The sequence below is a fragment of the Taudactylus pleione genome, unplaced genomic scaffold (genome assembly GCF_031769625.1).
Source record: "Taudactylus pleione unplaced genomic scaffold, aTauple2 ptg000276l, whole genome shotgun sequence".
Classification (NCBI taxonomy): Eukaryota; Metazoa; Chordata; class Amphibia; order Anura; family Myobatrachidae; genus Taudactylus; species Taudactylus pleione.
The window spans coordinates 6717912-6737977 of NW_028284678.1; the positions used below are offsets into that span (position 1 = coordinate 6717912).

Below are 20066 nucleotides of genomic sequence, written 5' to 3' on the forward strand. Positions count from 1 at the left end.
GAGCAAACCCTGTTTCAGTCTGCCTGTGATTTGAGACTGGGACGGAGGTTCACCTTGCAGCAGGACAATGACCCGAAGCATACTGCTAAAGCAACACTCCAGTGGTTTAAGGGGAAACATTTAAATGTGTTGGAATGGCCTAGTCAAAGCCCAGATCTCAATACAATTGATAATCTGTGGTCAGACTTGAAGATTGCTGTTCACAGCAGGGGCAAGATGTGGCAAACTCATAGAGACTCATCCAAAGCGACTTGCAGCTGTAATTGCCGCAAAAGGTGGCTCGACAAAGTACTGACTTTAGGGGGGTGAATAGTTATGCACGCTGAAGTTTTCTGTTATGTTGTCCTAAATGTTGTTTGATTCACAATATAAAAAAAACACAACTTCACAGTTGCAGGCATGTTATGTGAATGAAATGATGCACACCTTCAAACAATCCATTTTAATTCCAGGTTGTGAAGCAACAAAACATGAAAAATGCAAAGGGGGTGAATACTTTTGCAAGGCACTGTACATTTTCTATTCAAAACTGCATGACAGGCTCAGTGTAATGTACTGTATTTCTAATACATACAACATTATAATACTTTCCAACAAAACAAACAGCCCCCCTCTACCCCAAAAATACCATCTGATCGCAAGCAAGTGGTTACTGCCAGCAGAGGACACATACTGCAGTCATTATCCATCTGGCTGTAAATAGGGTAAGACTGGGGTCAATACATGGCAAGGCTGAACATGTGTTTGTGGGATTAAACATTCCAGTTTAGAAGCCTTATCAAGGAAGTCGCCTATCCAGATTTAGCAGCATTATTCTTTGCACAAGAAAGACGTTTTTCATTGTCTGGGAGCCAAGTAATATTACTCACTGTATCGCTCATTGCCTGCAGGATACGCAGTACATATGACAAAACAAACCCAAACTGGATTAGGTAAACAATAATACACAGCCAGAACGCCTGCAAGTCAGCTACGTAATCAGCAAATGACAAACTCTTTGTAAAATGTACTAATGGGTAAACATAAAAAGGGATTTTCCATGCATAATAAAAAATCAGAACTGCTTAGCACCGTTCCATAACTGAATTAACTTGCTGAGCCTCAGTTGCAGAATTTCAGCTCTGTACTCCTCTATCTCTCCTGCCAGACCTTACTAAGGAGCTGGGTTGCTATGCTAACTCTAGCACATAGCAACACTTTTCAGATGAATGGCAGTTCATCAAAAAACATACACGTCATGTCCCTATTTTTTGGAAGAGGCACTTGATATATATTAGGCGTGCAAAAATGGCAGAAATTACTCAAAGCGCAACTTAAGTTGTCTCTTTCCAAAATATACATTCAGTAATAAGTTAAAATAATACATTTAAATCAGAGACAGATACCAATTTGTAACAAACTAGCAGGCACTTTATTGTAAGATTAACAACCGTTACAAGGTACAACAAACAGGTTGGACAAAATAAACCGGGAGGAGTAGAGGGCGGCAGGTGAAGCCTCTACAAAGGGCTGTCCGTTGCCGATTGCTGATGTTTAGAGTTATCACGCGGCTGTGTTAATGGCAGCCACACATCATGTCCATCGTGATTTATTTTTAACTTAATATCTGCCCTTTAAGAAACGTACAAGAGCTGAAAGGTTTATACTATGGGCAGATTCAATTAAGCCACGAGGTGCGAGCAAAAATATAAAAACGTTTCCAGTACCATGATTCCCCAAATAATACCCAATCCTCGAGATTTTAGCTGTCCAGTACTGACTTGTGTGCCACAATAGGGGTGGAGCTGGAACCAAACGTGGACGTCTCTGGGTAGACTGGGATGCGGTTTGGACAGTTCGGTGGAAAGGCCTATTTAGTCCTGGTTTGGCGTGTGTAATTGGTGGGAAGTGTGAGACGTGGAATCTGTCTCCAGGGGGAACTTGCAGCTGATTAATCCTCTCTCTATGGGGCATATGTATCAAAGCTTGATGTGAGATAAAATTGAGATATACATCACCAACCAATCGGCTTCTAACTTACATTTTGCAGGCTGTGTTTAAGAAATGATAGTTTGGAGCTGATTGGTTGGTGATATATATTTCACAATTTTATCTCAAATCAAGCTTTGATACATATGCCCCTATAAGTTTAAATGAGCGTTTCTTTAAAAAAAATCAAATAAAAATAAATCAAAGCATTTTAGATTTTACAGCGAGCTTGTACACCAGGGCCCCTAGGATTATTATTTTTTTTTGCTTTACAACACAGGGTCTACAGAGCACCATCTACAGATGTTCCCCTTTATACTGTGGCTCAAGTTGCACAAAATAGCTCCACTCGCCTTGCCAGGTCCCTTGCTTCTCGCCGCGCCGAATGTCTGTGTCGCTTAGATTTAAGAAGCTGTGGCTCGGCTTTTACGTTGTGCTTCATCTGTGACTTTGTACATGTGTTACACCAATTCCTGTGCGGATAAAGTCACAGCATAGCATCTCCAGTACAGAAAAGACGGCGCTCTAACCCTCTCGGAGCGTCTGACACCATGTGGTGCAAAGACGCTCGGTGTGTGATGATAAATCTGTACTTTTCTCAGGGCTCCTCCAGCCTACACAGTAGCAGAACTATGACATGAATAGGTACATGGCCCAGGAGCAAGCACTCTACTCCAATAATCTGATGCAGCTTCCAAATCGATCAGTCAGGCTCAACCATGTTCTTTCTCACAGGCTGGCATGCTATATACCGTACAGCTCTGTGGGCTGGTGGGGGCCAGCCCAGGAAAGAGCATAATAAAAGGAATAAAAAGGCCTATTCTGGGTCAACAACACACTGGAATACACATTATGGGCACGATAACCGAGATTTATGCTAATGCAATCGCAGCTGCATTCTCTAACGGATCGCAGTTGCTAAAATATGCTAATGCCTCCCAAAGCACAGCCGAGCATAGGACGCCCACTTCTGCCTTTTCATATGCGTCAGCCTATGTGCAACAACTCAAACATCGGTAATTCGACGCACATCGGGCAAGTCTGACCAGCCGCAAACACTCTCATGCTGCGATGGGGAGTGCAATGGCTTTAGTATGCACGCCCATATGTCAGACATGCCAGCATTTGCCTAGTCACTCCCATAACAGTCAGACATGCCAGCATTTGCCTAGTCACTCCCATAACAGTCAGACATGCCAGCATTTGCCTAGCCACTCCCATAACAGTCAGACATGCCAGCATTTGCCTAGTCACTCCCATAACAGTCAGACATGCCAGCATTTGCCTAGTCACTCCCATAACAGTCAGACATGCCAGCATTTGCCTAGCAACTCCCCATTACCTCCCCCAAACGCTGACTACCTGTCACTCACTTTGCGAGTGGTCCTCTGTACAAGCGTATTTGCAATGCAAATGCTGCGAGTGCGCAGTGCGGCTTTCCTGCATGCGCAATGGCAAACAATCGCTCGATTTGTGTAAATATCGGCTTTGCGAAAATCTCTAAATCAGGCCGTGTGTGTAGTAAAGAAAAAAAAAAAAGGGAGACTTTGGGGAAATGAGACATGAGAATAAAATATTACTCTCCAATGTCAGTCACATGGCAATCCTGTGAGTTATTACCGCAGCTACTGGGTTTGCAGGACACAGACGTCTGCTGTCACAGAACATCCAGCAGCAGAAAGATATCCGTCGCGGCTTGCTGCTGCCATCCGACACAAAAGGATTTACTTGATTGAAGAAAAAAAACCAAAAAAAAGACATTTGAAGATTGGGAAAATGGGATTTGTTAGTCAGAAACATTGTGTTGAGGAATCTATCAAAGAATAATCAAACCCTACGCGAATGTTTACTTGTGAAGGGCTGCTGAATGGAAATTCTAATGGCTTCCCGCTGTATTACACACAGCATGATAATTGTCAAATCAGCATACAAATCCACCACTGGACTCGCCCGCAGAACGCTGCCCGGAGCGTCAGGCACAGTTATTAGGTATATGTGCTCATTAATATGGCTCAGGGACCTGCAAGCTTACAGTACATGGTTTAAGAAATTCCAATATCTGACTTGCAGGAAAGCATGAAATACTGTAACAAAGAGCTAGCAACACAAAATACTGTAACATAGAGCTAGCAACACAAAATACTGTAACAAAGAGCTAGCAACACAAAATACTGTAACAAAGAGCTAGAAGAGAAAATACTGCAACAAAGAGCTAGCAACACAAAATACTGTAACAAAGAGCTAGAAGAGACAAAATACTGTAACAAAGAGCTAGCAACACAAAATACTGTAACAAAGAGCTAGAAGAGACAAAATACTGTAACAAAGAGCTAGCAACACAAAATACTGTAACAGAGCTAGCAACACAAAATACTGTAAAAAAGAGCTAGCAACACAAAATACTGTAAACAAAGAGCTAGCAACACAAAATACTGTAACAAAGAGCTAGAAGAGAAAATACTGTAACAAAGAGCTAGCAATACAAAATACTGTAACAAAGAGCTAGCAACACAAAATACTGTAACAAAGAGCTAGCAATACAAAATACTGTAACAAAGAGCTAGAAGAGACAAAATACTGTAACAAAGAGCTAGCAACACCGCTGGGGCTGCTAAATTGAGCCTTATACCGCAATTATTATATATATATATATATATATTGGTTCAGCCCACAACATGGTTGACACTGCTACTTCATTCTCCTACATTTTACCATGTTTCTAGCATTGACTGATCAACCATGGATATATCTAAAACCTGAACTGTTGGAGTGCCTGAAAGACCATGTTTGGGAACCTCTGCACTAGGGGCTAGTGAACACTACTGACCCCTTTCATTATGGTCTAGTGAACATTACGGACCCCATTCACTAGGACCTAGCCAACATTACGGACCCCAGTCACTAGGACCTAGCCAACATTACGGACCCCACTCACTAGAACTAGCAAACATTACAAACTTCATTCACTGGTACAGTGGACAGTACAGACACCATTCACTAGGGAATAGTGGATAGTACAGACCCCACATTAACTATTTGGCCAGTACCAAGGCCATTTATTTATGGATAATGGATAGCACTTATCCCACTAAGTGCATAAGTACATACTGAATTCCCTTGTGGCTAGAAGACAATATAGACCTTACTCAGACAGCGAGACCTGGCATGAAGCTGGAACTGCCACCCCAGTGTTTTCCTCCTGACTACAGGCATGACACAGATTACACATTTTGGGTTTCTTTTTATCCATTTAAATCATTGGTTTGTGGTTTGCAGTCAATTCAGTAATGTACTAATAACCAATATAGTTTGCTGTAAAGAATTAGCATGGCCACTAGAGGTATACAATGGACCTGCAATCTAGGGACATTTGGAGTTGCTTTGCATATAGATCATCTATGGGTAATATGGATTCACAGGTACAGGTGTAAAAGTTGCCTGATGTACAACTTCATGTACGGCTGCTGTAACCTGTAACACACACACACTAACTAAAATATATTCCCATCTTCTGTGGTTGGAAAATGTTTTCATGGCTCCCCCAGGCGCTCTGTTTATATCATGGAAGAGAAGTTATTACCAAAACACACACACGAAACCTAATATTGCATTAATATTTTACTTTATTATAATCATTAGTTTTAGACCAAAAGTGATTTTATTGCGCATAAAAGTATTATTGTAAAAATAATTACAGCCACCCAGCTAGAACACTAGGATAGTAATGGTACATATGAATCCTAATAATTCCACAGCATAAATCACACATTATATTAGGATATTTTCTAAGATGTCATAAAACGGAGACAGCTATGATAAATCAAAGTGACATATAATAAAAGAAACAGATTTCATGCCGCCAGCAATATTCTGCATAGGGTGTTTTAAAACCTACATAAAATACACGTCACTCCGTGAGAATTTAACGTCCGCACTTTGCCCCGGCAGGACCTCGCTTCACAGACTCATCAAAAGTTAATTTTCCAAATATGTAAAAGTCAAACACATTGTCACACTACTGCAGCACTTCTCGCCATTTGTACAGTAGCGCTATCTGATGCGATATAAAAGAAAACAAACCGTCAACCCCCAATTAAAAACACCACAGTTCTAAAGAGTGTGCCTGCTGTATGCAGCAGCCATTATATCATAATATTCAACAAGTAAATGTTCAGTTTTCTTGTCTCGTTCCTGGTTCCCAATGAATAGTGAATAGGCTGCATTCCCATAAACATTACTTCAATCTACATATGGCTGCCCCCACTCTGAATAGATAATGGGAACTCTTTACCCATTATTGCTTCCCCTACTCAGTAGCAAAGGGCTAAAGCAGTAGGACAACATAAAATTGCTTCCTAAAGGTAGGGGCACATTCCTAAAGTAAACTTCTCCAGTAGGGGTTGTACCCATAGGCAGAGCCGTAACTAGATTTTTTTTTTTTTGGTGCCCTGTGGCAGAGAGAGCATTTGCGCCCTCCCCCCTCCATTTTTTAAATAGGGACATAAGATAGTGCACCTGAAAAAGGGCCATGGCCTCATGGAGAAGGGCCAGGGAATATATAGATGTGGCCAGGAGATGCTGGGGATAAAAGAAGAGGAGGTCACAAGTAAGAATGATAATAAACAGGTAAATTGACAGGCCCAAACGGCACCCCCTGCCCTGTGCCATGGTGGCACAGGTCACACTGCCCTAGTTACGGCTCTGCCCATAGCAAATATCGGTGTTGGGTGGTAATGATGCCTGTTTTGTGCATAAGTTCCCATTCGTTGCAGTCAATTCTCAAACATAAAATATGCATCATTCATAGCAGAATACTAAGTAGGGGGATCGGCCCAGCTACTCACCTAAACACCTGTACGGAACCACAATGTGAGTGTGGCTCTTGCACTGCTTGCGCCCTCGCTTGCACCAGTTCTGGATGGTGACGGGTTGGTTGGCTTCCACAACGTTGGTTATCTGTAACTCTGGGTAGACCTGGAAGAGAGATGATGCAAAGACATTAAGAAAAGTAGAAATCATTTCAGAACTTTCAGCTTTTTTGTCCCATCTGGAAAACAGAACTAGATGAGAAGATTAATGGTCTTTATTTGAAGGATAATGGATGTAACAGCCCCGACCCACTTAAATCGCAATATATTGCATGACTGGCCATCAGATGAAAAGCTGCAAGCTGCTTGTATGTAGAAGAACAGTTCATACAGGGTCTCCGAGAGTACAGGGTCAGGGGCTAGCCATCAAGGCGGAAGTAGATATTTTCACAAACAGCTGTGGCCACAAAACCATGTTTGGCCGTAACCCCTTACGGCACCTGAGCTTGGCGGCATGGTTTACAAGCACATATTAAAAAATGTGATTGAATTTTTGGGATAAAGATATATGCAATTAAAACGTTTGTAACCCAGATAGAGCACTGGTCATATGGGTTCCTGACGTCCAGACCTCATTTAGATGGGGCCTGCTCAGCCCGAAGCAATGACCCCAGTAATGTGAGGCTGCAATGTTCACCTGAAGGGAACAGCATGGAGGCACACTGGTTAACTTTAATATCCAGTTATTTTTGGGAAAACTGGGAGGTGTTTTGAATTGGATATGACCTCACTTCCGGTTTTCGTTAACTGTATGTTCGTTTTGTTGTATATATTTCATATCCATCAGGTACTTTAGGTATTAAATAGTAAGAATCACAGTTTTTACTGAGGTTATATTCATGTGTTTGGTGTTTTTTCAACCCATATAAGTCATCACGTGGTGTTTCCCGGGCATCACGTCATTTCCGCCCATCTAGCTGTTTCCGATGCGTTGCTTCCGCTCTTCAGGCGCGGCTTACAAGAGTCTTAAAGACGCGCCTGAAGGGCGGAAGCAACGCACCGGAAACAGCTAGATGGAGACAAAACTGAAGGGAAAATGCCCCAAGAACAAGCAGGAACTGAAGACATTTGCAGTAGAGGCCTGGCAAAGCATCACCAGGGATGAAACCCAGCGTCTGGTGATTTCTATGCGTTCCAGACTTCAGGCTGTAATTGCCTGCAAAGGATTTGCAAGAAAGTATTAAAAAGTGAAAGTTAGATTTAGGTTTGTTTAGTTTGTCCCATTACTTTTGGCCCCTTAAACAGTGGGAGGCACATATAGAAACCCATTGTAATTCCTACACCGTTCACCTGATTTGGATGTAATTGCCCTCAAATTAAATCTGAAAGTCTGCAGTTAAAGCACATCTTGTTTGTTTCATTTCAAAGCCATTGTGGTGGTGAATAGAGGCCAAAATATGAAAATTCTGTCAATGTCCCAATATTTATTTATTTATGCACCTGACTGTGTGTGTGTGTACTATATATATATATATATATATATATATATATATATATATTTATTTACAACAAAACGAACATACAATTAACGAAAACTGGAAGTGAGGTCATATCCAATTCCAAACACCTCCCAGTTTGTCCTATCAAGTGGGTATTTATACCAGGTACCCCGCTGGAGCCACACATCCCTTGAAGAAGTCTATTGATTGGACAAAACGCGTTGGAGACTCCTGGTTCCACCTTCCATGAACTTACCTTTTACAAACATTCAAATAAGCTATTCCCTTTTTACCCCTCCATTTTTTATTCCTGTTTTTTTAACACCTGTCAGTGGCATATTTATTATATGTATTGTATGTTTTTGCCCTATATGTTCAGGGTATCTCTGTAATTAAATTTTATTTCTTATAAACTCACTATCTATTAAGTCATTTGAATATATTTTTCGTTTTCATTGTATCAAATTGCACTTGTTGCACATGCACAGTTTGCACCTTATATTATAAATTGCACATATACCCAGGCTCTGGAATTGCACATACTGTATATATATTATTGTCTGTACCTTTTGCAATATTGCACTTACATAGCACATTGGGCGCTTTATATCAGTTTTGCTATTTACATTATATATACAAAAAGAACAGGTGGGGGTGCTCCATGGTGCATAAAAGTTTTATTTAGACATATATCACAGTAATCCCGGTTTAAAACAGAGTGGACTTGTACCAATAAAAAGTCTGCTGTGGACTGGGTACCACATAGCATGTGCAGTAATCCCACAGGCAATAAACCAACCGTCCAACTGGTCACCACTGGAACAAACAACCTACGCTGCCACCTGGCATAGAGGAGGACAGCGTGCCGGAGTCACCGTGTGCCAAAGCTGCAGGATGAGACGCTGGGAAAAATGGAGCTGCGTCACTAGGCCACGTGCTAACGCGTTTCGTCAATGGACTCATGGGTTTGCAGAAGTATTTTAATTCCTAGCACAGTGAATATCAGCATCATTGTTCCATCTCTACCATTAGACCAGAGGTTCCCGAACGCGAACCTCTAGGCACCCCAGCAGTTCAGGTTTCAGAGATATTAATGGCTGAGCACAGGTGGTTAGATCAAATTGATTGAGATACTAATTAAGCCACCTGTGGTCAAGCATGGATACCCTTAAAACCTGAACTGTTAGGGTGCCTTGAGGACAGAGTTTGGCAATCTCTGCATTAGACTAGAAATTTGGAGAAATGTGAAATTACAAATACAGTGCGGAACGTTTAGATGGTTTCACCGGCACTTTGCGACTCTGCAAAAATGGCCGCTCCACTGTGACAGTCAGTTCATGTGAATTTCACTCATATGTAGTCGGAACAATTAATACAAATTGAATATTACACGTCAGTAAGCTCCTCTCAGAATCTCCCTTCCCGGCCGTATCTTTAATTCATCAGCGTATCCTACTCTCCATTACTTCACTTTTGGTGAAATAGATTATTGAGCAGTTGTAAAATGTGTTAGTGCGGCAAGTGTTAAACTGAAACAGCGCACACACTCCTAGTGTACACCGTGTGTAGTTTTATAGAAGGTACATTCGCCATACTTTGGTGTTTCTGATTAAACCGCGCTCTATGCGGTGACACGATGAGTCTGGGGAATCAATGGAAAGCCATCTTAGAGGGCTAGGAAGAAATCATGACAGGAACACTCATGTGGGTGAATACAGCTCATCGCTGCATCATTTCATGCCCAGTGTAACACAACAGCCTAGCTGTCAACAAAATCAGTTCCAGAGATACTTCACTTCTAGTCAAGGTAATACGATCTTTGTGCACCTTGAAGCTCTGCAATACACATTTGGTCAGGCACAATTAAAGTGATTGCAGAAAATGGTGCCTTTTATTGTGCTGCAGGGCAATCCCAAAAAAACCCATAGGGGCTAAGTTACAGATGTGCTCTAACCCGATGGTTAGCGCACATCTCCGATTGTGCCGTTCTGCGCCGGTGCAAGATTTGTACTGCGCATGTGCAGTACGGGCCCTGTGTGATCGCACGCAGACCGTCAGTAATTGACAGTCTGCTGCTGTCTCTTGGCGGGGAGTGGACGGCGACAGCCTCCGTTTCCCCAAATGGAGGCATGTCGCCGCCATTGAGGAGGGAGGCCAGGATCTCCATCTGCTGATAGAAATTTCCTGGCCTCCTCTGAGCAACTGCGTTTGCCGACTTGAGTGACCCCACGGTGACTCAGCCGGCAGAAAATCACGCTGATGCCTCCTGCTGCATTACCATAAAAGTGCTATCGCAGCTGCTACCATGGTAATAGCTGTGATAGCAACAGCTGTGGAACTTGAATCACCCCTATAGCACACGGATAGAAAATTAGGGAAAATTAGCAGTTATTCAATAGCATTCCCCAATTCTCTGCCTAAAGGTCTGATGTTGAATCTCTAGCTTGCAACCAAAATGGCTTCCCTGCAGCCTCACTGATCATAATACATACCAATAACAATAGTTACAAGTTTCACTCTAAAGTGCCATATAAGATAATTCTCTGAGATAAAACTGGTAGGTACGCATCAAGTGCCTGGCTTAAAAGCCTCAACAATTAAGGAAAAAAAAAGGTAAAATCACCAATCAGGAATGACACGATGTAGCGAGAAAGACATGCTAGAGACTGCACTCTGACAGTGAGCAATGTAGTCATTAAAGTTGAGGTTTGTGAGAACATACTTAGTAATTCAGCTGGTGAATAACATTACACTTTTATAATGGCTCAGACTAAAATTATTTCCTTAGGATGTGCAGCTGTGCAATAATAAACACTGCAGCAATAATGAAAACTGGAGCTTTGCATTACATCAAACCACCCACTTCTTCTTATCAAAGCTCTTGTGGGCTTCCAGGCGACAGTTACAAATGATTGCATGAGTTGTCTCCTGGGACTTACAGGCAAAAGGAGAATGTAAATTACTACTCATTTTATGTTACCCATTTCTTCTTTGTCAAATTTGCCTTCCGCCAACTATAATGCTTTTTTTTCCTGCTTTGAAAATGATACAGAGGGGAGAAGAGTAAAAGTGGGATTCCTCAGAGATTGCATTACAATGACTGAAAATGGAAGTAATGTCATCTTATACAAAGCTGAGTCTGCATTAGGACAATAAGATAAAGCTGAAAGGAGTAATACAATTCCCAGTGCCTGACTGGTGGCCCACTCCTGTACCTCTGCTGCAACCCAGTTCATGAAATTATTAATACTGTGGCCAGGTAGCTGGGGAAGAAAATTATTATATTAGGCCGTGCTTGAGATTTAAGTAGAGGCCTCTAAGGGTTACTGTATGTCGGGCCAGGAATTTCTTCAGATCGATCTTTTCCACCCTCCGCTGGATAAGGTAAAGGAGGTCGGTTTACGGGAGCAGTACACGGAGGGGCAGAATCTTGTGCAAATTCCTGAGGGGCAATTGTATTGCCCTGCAGAATTTGATGCCCACACCAATCGGGGGTGCTGAGAGTGGTGGGACGGATACTAATTACCTGAATCCGGGGTTGTTCCGGGGGGGCCCAGATCAGCTGTTGAGGGGTACAAGTGCCTCCCTTAGCAACGCGAGCAGCCCTCATCAGTATGTCCTCGGCACGCAGTTAGTCTCTACGGCCTTGCACACCATATGGCATGTCGTCTAGTATTCATTGCTGGCTTGTAATTAGCAATGACAAATTAAACTTGGCAGTGCACCCTCATGTCATGTCCAGCGACGCGTTTCACAATATATTTTATTAGGTGTGGTTTATGATTGCAGAAAGCTATGTAATGTAATTCTAATGTAGCCACTTAGAAGGAGAGCTCACGTGCAGGTGATGCCACATGACCTACAGTGCTTTGCACTATAGCTCTTTGCTTGATAAGGATAAAATAGGTAACTGAGTGAGTCACTGAGTATAGCCGTAGCTTATGACCTATAGTTGCGGCATAATTCAGGATGTGTACAGTGAAGGAGAAAGTGTAAGGGGCATATTTATCAAGCACCTTTTTCATAAATTGATGTAGCAAGTAAAGTTTCTACATAATGTTATGTATCACCGCTGTGATATCACAGAAATCTCTTGCAAAAGGACAATTAGCACTTCAGTCCACAGTCCCCATTATTGTCAATGGGGACTGCCATCTGACTCTTCTGTGACAAGCTTAAAAAAAGTGCGGCTTTTTGGAGCTTGGTCCCGAAGGCTACCGCCATCCCCAGACAGCATTAACCGCTTTATACCTATGGTTATGTCCCTGTACAAATTTTTTATACATAGCAGGGATAATCATGTTATTCTTTCCACAACCAGGATTGTATATAATCATGGTATTGATGCTATTACTACTACATGGCCTCCTAAGTCACCCAATAACAATCTTCTAGGTATCCTGCATTTAACATAAATATATATGCCCACCTAAATACATACATCATATACTATACTTCAGCGCTTGTGCGAACCTGGGAGAAAAAAATGTGTATGCTGAGTATTCACAAAATTCACCCTTTTAAGAAAAATTTACAAATGCATTGAATCTTCTTTAAAAGCTACATCTTTTGTTTAGACAAGATATAATACTGTTTTGTCAAAAAAGTGAGAAAAGGAAAAGTGCACTGCAGCACAACGCTTGCTAAAAATAGTTAAAATATCTAATATGTAGCGCCACGAATAATATTATGATTCATATGTTCAGATCCGTTTACATGTGCTTAACGTGCGTTAGAGAGACAACTTATATGCAGAATTTTAATGCTATTGTGTAGGTAACTTTTGGGCTGAATTTAATGCTCACCTTCTTAAGCTTTGTACACACTATACGATGGTGCGATTCGATGTAATGATACATCACGCGAGACATATGCACTGCATTATCCGCCGTAGGACGGCGCAATCTACAGGTACATATGTTGCAAGTAACTGCACAGCATAGTTCATTGCCGAGCAGAACAGCAGATGGTAAATTGCAATGAACAGTCATCGGGAATACGTACACACTATACAATCAATGTGTACGATATATCGTTTCAATCTTGCGCTGGAACAATATATCTACAATACATCAGATAGTGTGTATCCAGCTTTAGTTACAAAGCAGGGATTGTGCAAATAGAGAGTAAAGTTTCATACATGCTGTCCTATGTTAAATAAAATTAAAAACAGCCCTCTAATCAGAAATTCATTTGATTTAAAAATTGCCAAGAAAACTGAGACTCCATAGATTTTTTTTTTCTGCAACAAAAAACACATGAAAGCCATCTTATAATGCCGCCGCAGATAAATGTTCTTTAAAAGACGGTGTAAATGCTGTAAAAGTGGAAAATTATTATATTATAATTAGGCTGCTATTAGCTGTGACAATTCTAAACTGCTAGCGGAGTCTCAATTATACTGACACTCACTGGGGAGATATTTTATTTCAACAGTATGTAGGTACAACTTAAATTGTGTCTTCCATTAGCTGGAATATCAGATGTGTTACACGCGCGAACTGAACACTTAGATACATTTTATGAACAAAAGCTAAAGTTGTCCAAAATGTATTATCATTCCAATAGAGACGAGTATTTATGATGAAGCGATGAATATAAAGCTGACCAGGTCAGTTCTAAAAGGGATGCAGTTCATTTACCGGCGACCGGAATCCCGACTCTGTGCTAAAGATAGGCGTCTAAATACCGACGCCTATCTTTAGCCAGACGCCGAAATCCCGAGCTAAGGTAAGAGGGGACTGTTAGTCGCGGGAAGGAGGGGGGGGGGGTAGTTTTAGGCACCTCCCGGGGAGGGTTAGGCTAGGGGAAGGAGGGGGTTAGGGGCCACTGGGGAAGGTTAGGGTTAGACATCCCCCCGGGACGGTTAAGGTTCAGGAATGGGGGGTTAGGCATCACCGGGTGGTGGTTAGGCAACACCAGGGGGAGGTGGGGGGAATTGGGTTAGGCACCACTAAGGGAGGTTTAGGGTACTCACCAGCCCCAGTCGGGATCCTGACGTTTCGGGCTTCCAGCGTCGGTATTTAGTCTGCCGGCAATACATCCGGCAGCATTACATACCGATTCCATTCTAAAAGAGTCAGCCTTTATTCACATTAGGTTTGCTAGAATGTGCTGTGCTATATTATAGTGCGGTATAAATGTTCGATTCTATGCTATAACAGTAAAGATAAAATATATTGTATATTTTGATTTGTGAAACATTTTAAAAAAATGACAAAAGACAAAACATTTTGACTGGTTTAGTTGAACTATTCAAGTGACTCCTCATACTGCGATGACAGTCTCACGATTCGCACACGTTCCTATCTGCATACAGATTTTTAGCAAATTGCGAATGATCCGTGTCCTGCATACGCAATTTTGAGTAATTATGTGAGATTTAGAGATATAAATCTCCCAGTCATATCAATACTTGAGACTGAGGAGGTGTAATTGAGAGGCATCGGAGAGTCTGCACGTAGCATTAGTTTGCCATGGACATGTTGACGTAATTGTGGGGTATTAAGAGGTAAGTGTATGCAAAGACGTTGGCGCCTTCATTCAGATTTCCAAGGATAAGGCTGATGCAAATGAGTGCTAATGATGACGTTAACTTTCAGCAGCGGCTGGAGGGGGGTTGCGGTTGCATAAATGCGGACGACATTGAATACAAGGCGAAATCCACATTTATTTCCGAACACAGAAATTGCAGCGTCTTTATGTGCAACTCTGAAACAGGCCCTTCGGATTCTAGACAGCTCTGAAATAGTCAATCTGTGCAGCATCTGGTCAGAGAAAAATGTCAAGGGTTTATAAGTGTGGCCTGGAATGCTCTCAACCCAAATATTAATATTTACAGTCACTCAAGTGCTGAATGGTATTCGAGGTTATGTAGATTCAGTGGAAGAACGCGGAAAAAAAAAAAAGATAGGCAAAAAAGGAGAACTAAAGCGGTAGAAAAATGTATTTTCCTGGAAGTCTTCCACTTACCTGCTGCGTATGGCATCCACAGACAATAGGCAATGGGGCAGACAGCAACTCGGGAAACGCTGGACATGGCAAAAAGAATCACAAAAAAAGGGGACATGATGCGTGGCTAAACCCCTTTTTCGGGCACAGTGTCCTGCTTCCTCTTCTCCCCAATGTTTTTGAGGTGTGCTCCATTTACAAAGAAATCTGTAAAACTTTGCAAACTGAATTGTTGGACATGCTGGGGTGTTGCAGAGTAACAAGCCAGTTGGTGCAGAGTATCTTCACACATGACCAGAACAGGAGGGGCACACATAAAGCACCCATGTTTGGTTTTTTTTTTAAATCCATTAATTTTTTATTAAGTTTTGTTTTTGAATATACAAAAAAAACATTGCATTAATAAAACATTGTAAACATTACAACAATGCAATAAGAAAACAATTAGAAAAAAAAAATAATACATTAATGTGTGGCTTCTCTTCTTGCTATTCAAATATCTGTACATTACAAACTCCTCCGCATACAGATTAAATTAGTAAATATGTTAATCTGACAGCTATAAACATAATAATGACATCAAATACAGCATTGCACATATATTATTGTACTCTTTTTTTCCTTGGATCTACTCGTTAAAAAGAGAAGGGACTACCGCCCCCGACCGATTATACGGAGAATCTAGCCATTCATCCCATACACTATAGTACTTTTGTGTTATATCTCTAGCGGCATAGAGGTATTTTTCGTGTGCTGCAACTGCACCAACCAGAGATATCCAGGTTTCCAGATTTGGCCCATTATTTGCCATCCAATCCCTTGCTAAACATACTTTGGTTATTAGTATAGCGTATAGCAGGCTTGTCAATTGCGTCTGCATTTATTACAGCCAATATACATGCCGCAGGAGTAAGAATATCCTGAGGTATACCCGTAGAAACAAGAACCCTGAATACTCTTTGCCAGAAAGAGTTTACTATAGGACATAACCATAACAAATGCCAAAAAGTACCCTCAGACGAATTGCATTTGGGACACTGAGTCCGTCCTACCCCCTACTCTCAATATATACTCATGTCATATATACTCTATGTAATATTAAGAACTGTATCTGCTGGTATCTTAAAGACATAGTGGCAAGGCGAGGACTGATAAGAGCTACACTAAAAGTCATCCTCCGCCAACACACCAACGTCATTTTCCCATTGTTGTTTTATTGATACCAAGTCAGACTCATGATGCTTGTTCAATAAATTAAGAGTAAATCACTGATATCAAGCGACTAACACTAACAGATAACGTTTTAATAGGAGAATCCTGTATAGTCAAAGGAGCTGCAGAGAATTGGGCGTTAATAGCATGACTGAGCTGAAGATATCGTAAAGAAAAAAAGGTTGGGGACATCAAACTCTAGTTGCAGTTGATGAAAGGACTTTAGAACTCCTGCCTGAAATATCTGTCCCAGAGACCCTACATCCCACTGACCCCATGCTTCTCCGACCTGGAGGGCCGAGAGCTCCTTAAGGCTATTGGAATGGGCTAGCGGAGTATGTGGATTTATGCCTTCCGCCTGCAGTATACACGAGACTAGCCTCCAAATAGTGATGGCTTGCTTAATTAAGGACATATTAACTATGTGTATATTATCGCTCAAGAGCAGTCGCAATGGTGATAAACCTGTCTTGGACTGAGCCAGTATAAGGGCAAGTAAGGATTCGGCATTTTTATCATTTAACCATTCCCATATGTGTGATAATTGTGCGGCATAATAGGGGTAGTGCCAAGCCGCCACAATCTCGAGGTCTGGTTAGAGTGTCCAACTTAATCCTAACTCTTTTGTTAACCCAGAGCAATGACGACAAAAGACCATCAATCTGTTTAAAAAATTTCTGAGGGATATATACCAGAGAATGATTCAAAATGTAGAGGATTTTAGGCTGGAGAACCACTTTGACTAAATTCACCCTGCCCGTTAAGATTAGTGGCAATTTACCCCATATCGGGATACGGAACTCGAGATATTCAATCTGTGGCTGTACGCTCATTGATAATTACTTTGAGGTGTATTAGAGATCCAGATTCCCAAGTATTTAAACGAATTCACCCATTTTAGGGGAAGATTTATCATAGGATCATTGGGGGGAGTTCCCCTGAATGTGAGGATACAGGATTTGTCCCAGTTAATTAATAATCCTGAGTACTTCCCAAATAAATCAATAATTTCAAGGGCCTTAGGCATAGAGATCTCATATCTCGAGATAAAGAGCAGTATGTCGTCCGCGTATAGTGCAATTTTATCTACCCTTGAACCTAGCTGAAATCCATAAATATTTGATTGAGCTCTAATCATACAGGCCAAAGGCTCAAGAGCCATAGCAAATAAAATGGGTGACAGGGGACATCCCTGCCTTGTTCCCCTATATAGTGAAAATGATGCAGAAACAAAACCGTTTACAGACACTCTCGCCACAGGATCCATATATAATCGTTTTACCCACTTAATATATCCCGGGCCAATACCAAACCGTTCCATGGTTTCCCAAAGAAACAACCACTCGACCGAATCGAACGCCTTAGCGTCATCCAATGAGACAATGATAGAGGTTTGTGCATCTTCCCGTTTTAACTGTGTGTGAATAATCGGCGTAGATTGACTACCGTGGACTTACCAGGCATAAAGCCTGTCTGGTCAGGATGAATCAGTTGGGTTATGACCTGGTTAATCCTTGAGGCCAATACTTTTGCTAGGATTTTTACATCTGTGGGGAGGAGTGATATAGGTCTATATGAATCAGGCTGAGTAGTGTCTTTGTCTGGTTTAGGTAAGACAATTATTAGTGCCTCAGACATACATTTGGGCAATGTATTATTTGTGTGCAATTGATTAAAGAGCTCAAATAGTTGGGGTACAAGTACTGTATTGTGTTTTTTGTATAACTCAGGTGGAATCCCATCTAACCCTGGGGCTTTACCATTGGGAAACGAGTTTAATGCCACCTCGATTTCCTCTATTGTCAAGGGAGAATCCAAAAAATCCCTCGCCTCTGGGGAGAGTGTCGGAAGTGAAATAGCAGACAAGAATTCTCGCACTTCCGGTTGAGTATAGACCAACCTAGATTTGTATAATTGATGATAGTACCTTACAAATTCCTCTGCTATCTCTGGGGTACGCACATAAGCATCGTTATCTGAACAAACTAATTTAACCACATTGTTTGATGATTTCTGTTCTATTCGAGCCAGGTTAGCCAAATATGATCCAGGTCTATCACCTAATGTAAATGCGAATTAAAAAGAATCATATATTGGGCCTTGCCCATTAAGCAATCCTTCCATAATTTTTGGGCATCACACCATGCTTTTTTATTTGTTTCTGACCCGTCAGAAGCTTCCAGATCCAATTCAGTTTTTTTATAGGAAGACTAAATTAGCAACTTTTTGAATTAAAGAACCTCTTAGAAATGACTTAAATGTATCCCAGAGAACAGCAAGAGAAGTAGTGCCACTATTTAATTAAAAAAAATATTTATATTCAGCCATAAAGCACCCATGTTATTATTAATAATTATAAAAATAATTTTATTTATATAGCGCTTTTCTCCTAAAGGACTCAAAGTGCTTTACGTTTACAGTACAAAATACAAAATAAGCTTACACAAGGGACATTAGTGAAATGCTTAGGTGAATAGGTGAGTCTTGAGTCTATTTTAGAAGCATTCTATAGTGGAGGCCTCTTGAACTGTGCGGGGAAGTGAGTTCCAAAAGGTTGGAGCTACAAAACTGAAAGCTCGGCCCCCAGACGAATTCCGTGAGATTCTAGGTACTGTTAATAGTCCTTCGTCAACGGATCGCAGTAATCGAGAGGGACGGTAAGGAATCAGAAGCTGCTTCAGGTACCATGGGCCATGGTCATGTAGGGCTTTGTAAGTTAGTAAGACGATCTTGAAAACAATTCGCCATCTGACAGGCAACCAGTGAAGGGAGTAGAGAATGGGTGTTATGTGGCTGGAACGTGGCTGGTTGGTTAATAGCCTGGCAGCTACGTTTTGTACCATCTGCAAGCGGTACAATTATTTTGCAGGGAGACCGAGGTAGAGGGCGTTGCAGTAGTCTAGGCGTGATGATATAAAAGCATGTACGACTTTACGCAGATCTTCTGAGGGCATTAAGTGCTTGATTCTGGCTATGTTCCTCAGATGAAAGTATGAGGATTTGATTGTGGCTGATACCTGATGTTTAAGTGTCAAGCACTTACGCCTGGATAGGAGGGACAGGGGCATTTTTTTAAATGTAGTCTTAGCACACCATGTGCGGGGTCGCACTATTGCAAATAGGCGTAGACTGTGGAGCAGCCGCATATGGGCCTGAGGAAGCTGTTTTGGATGCAGGGGAGTCAGGGTCAGGAGGAAGTTGCTGATCATAGCAGTGGCCAATATTAGCATTTGCTCTGCAGACACTGACTGGTGACTTCGACGTCACTCGGCCATATATTATATTTTTGTGTGCGTGTTTAAGTAAAACTTATTTAGTGCACTACTAGGGGAGTGGTTTCTGCTGTATTAAAGGTGTGTATTAGCAGTTTTATTGATGGCTAATAACAACAGGGTTTCCTGGCCATGGAGGGGAAGCTCTTTGGAGCTCCCTGAAAATAATTAGCTGGCTGTCCTGGCCAGCTCCCCATGCATCCCCTCTTTCAGGTATGAGGTTGCATGGGAGAGCGGTCCATTTCCCTGGAAGGGGCTGGGGGAATCCAGCAACCCACACAGAGGCCTGGATCCCTTGGAACTTTGAGGGAAACAAGTGCAATTCCCTTTAAATTATATATTTAGAATACATATAT

At 41.6% G+C, this 20066-nt stretch overlaps 1 protein-coding gene across 4 annotated transcripts in view; it reads right to left on the reverse strand.

Annotated features, from left to right (window-relative positions):
* Positions 1-20066, reverse strand: part of APP (amyloid beta precursor protein) — a 279838-nt gene that overhangs the window by 140522 nt on the left and 119250 nt on the right. For all 4 annotated transcript variants that reach the window (XM_088481634.1, XM_088481637.1, XM_088481633.1 and 1 more), the window contains exon 3: positions 6813-6942. In XM_088481634.1, the coding sequence (XP_088337760.1) occupies positions 6813-6942 (130 nt within the window). The remainder of the gene's footprint in view (positions 1-6812; positions 6943-20066) is intronic.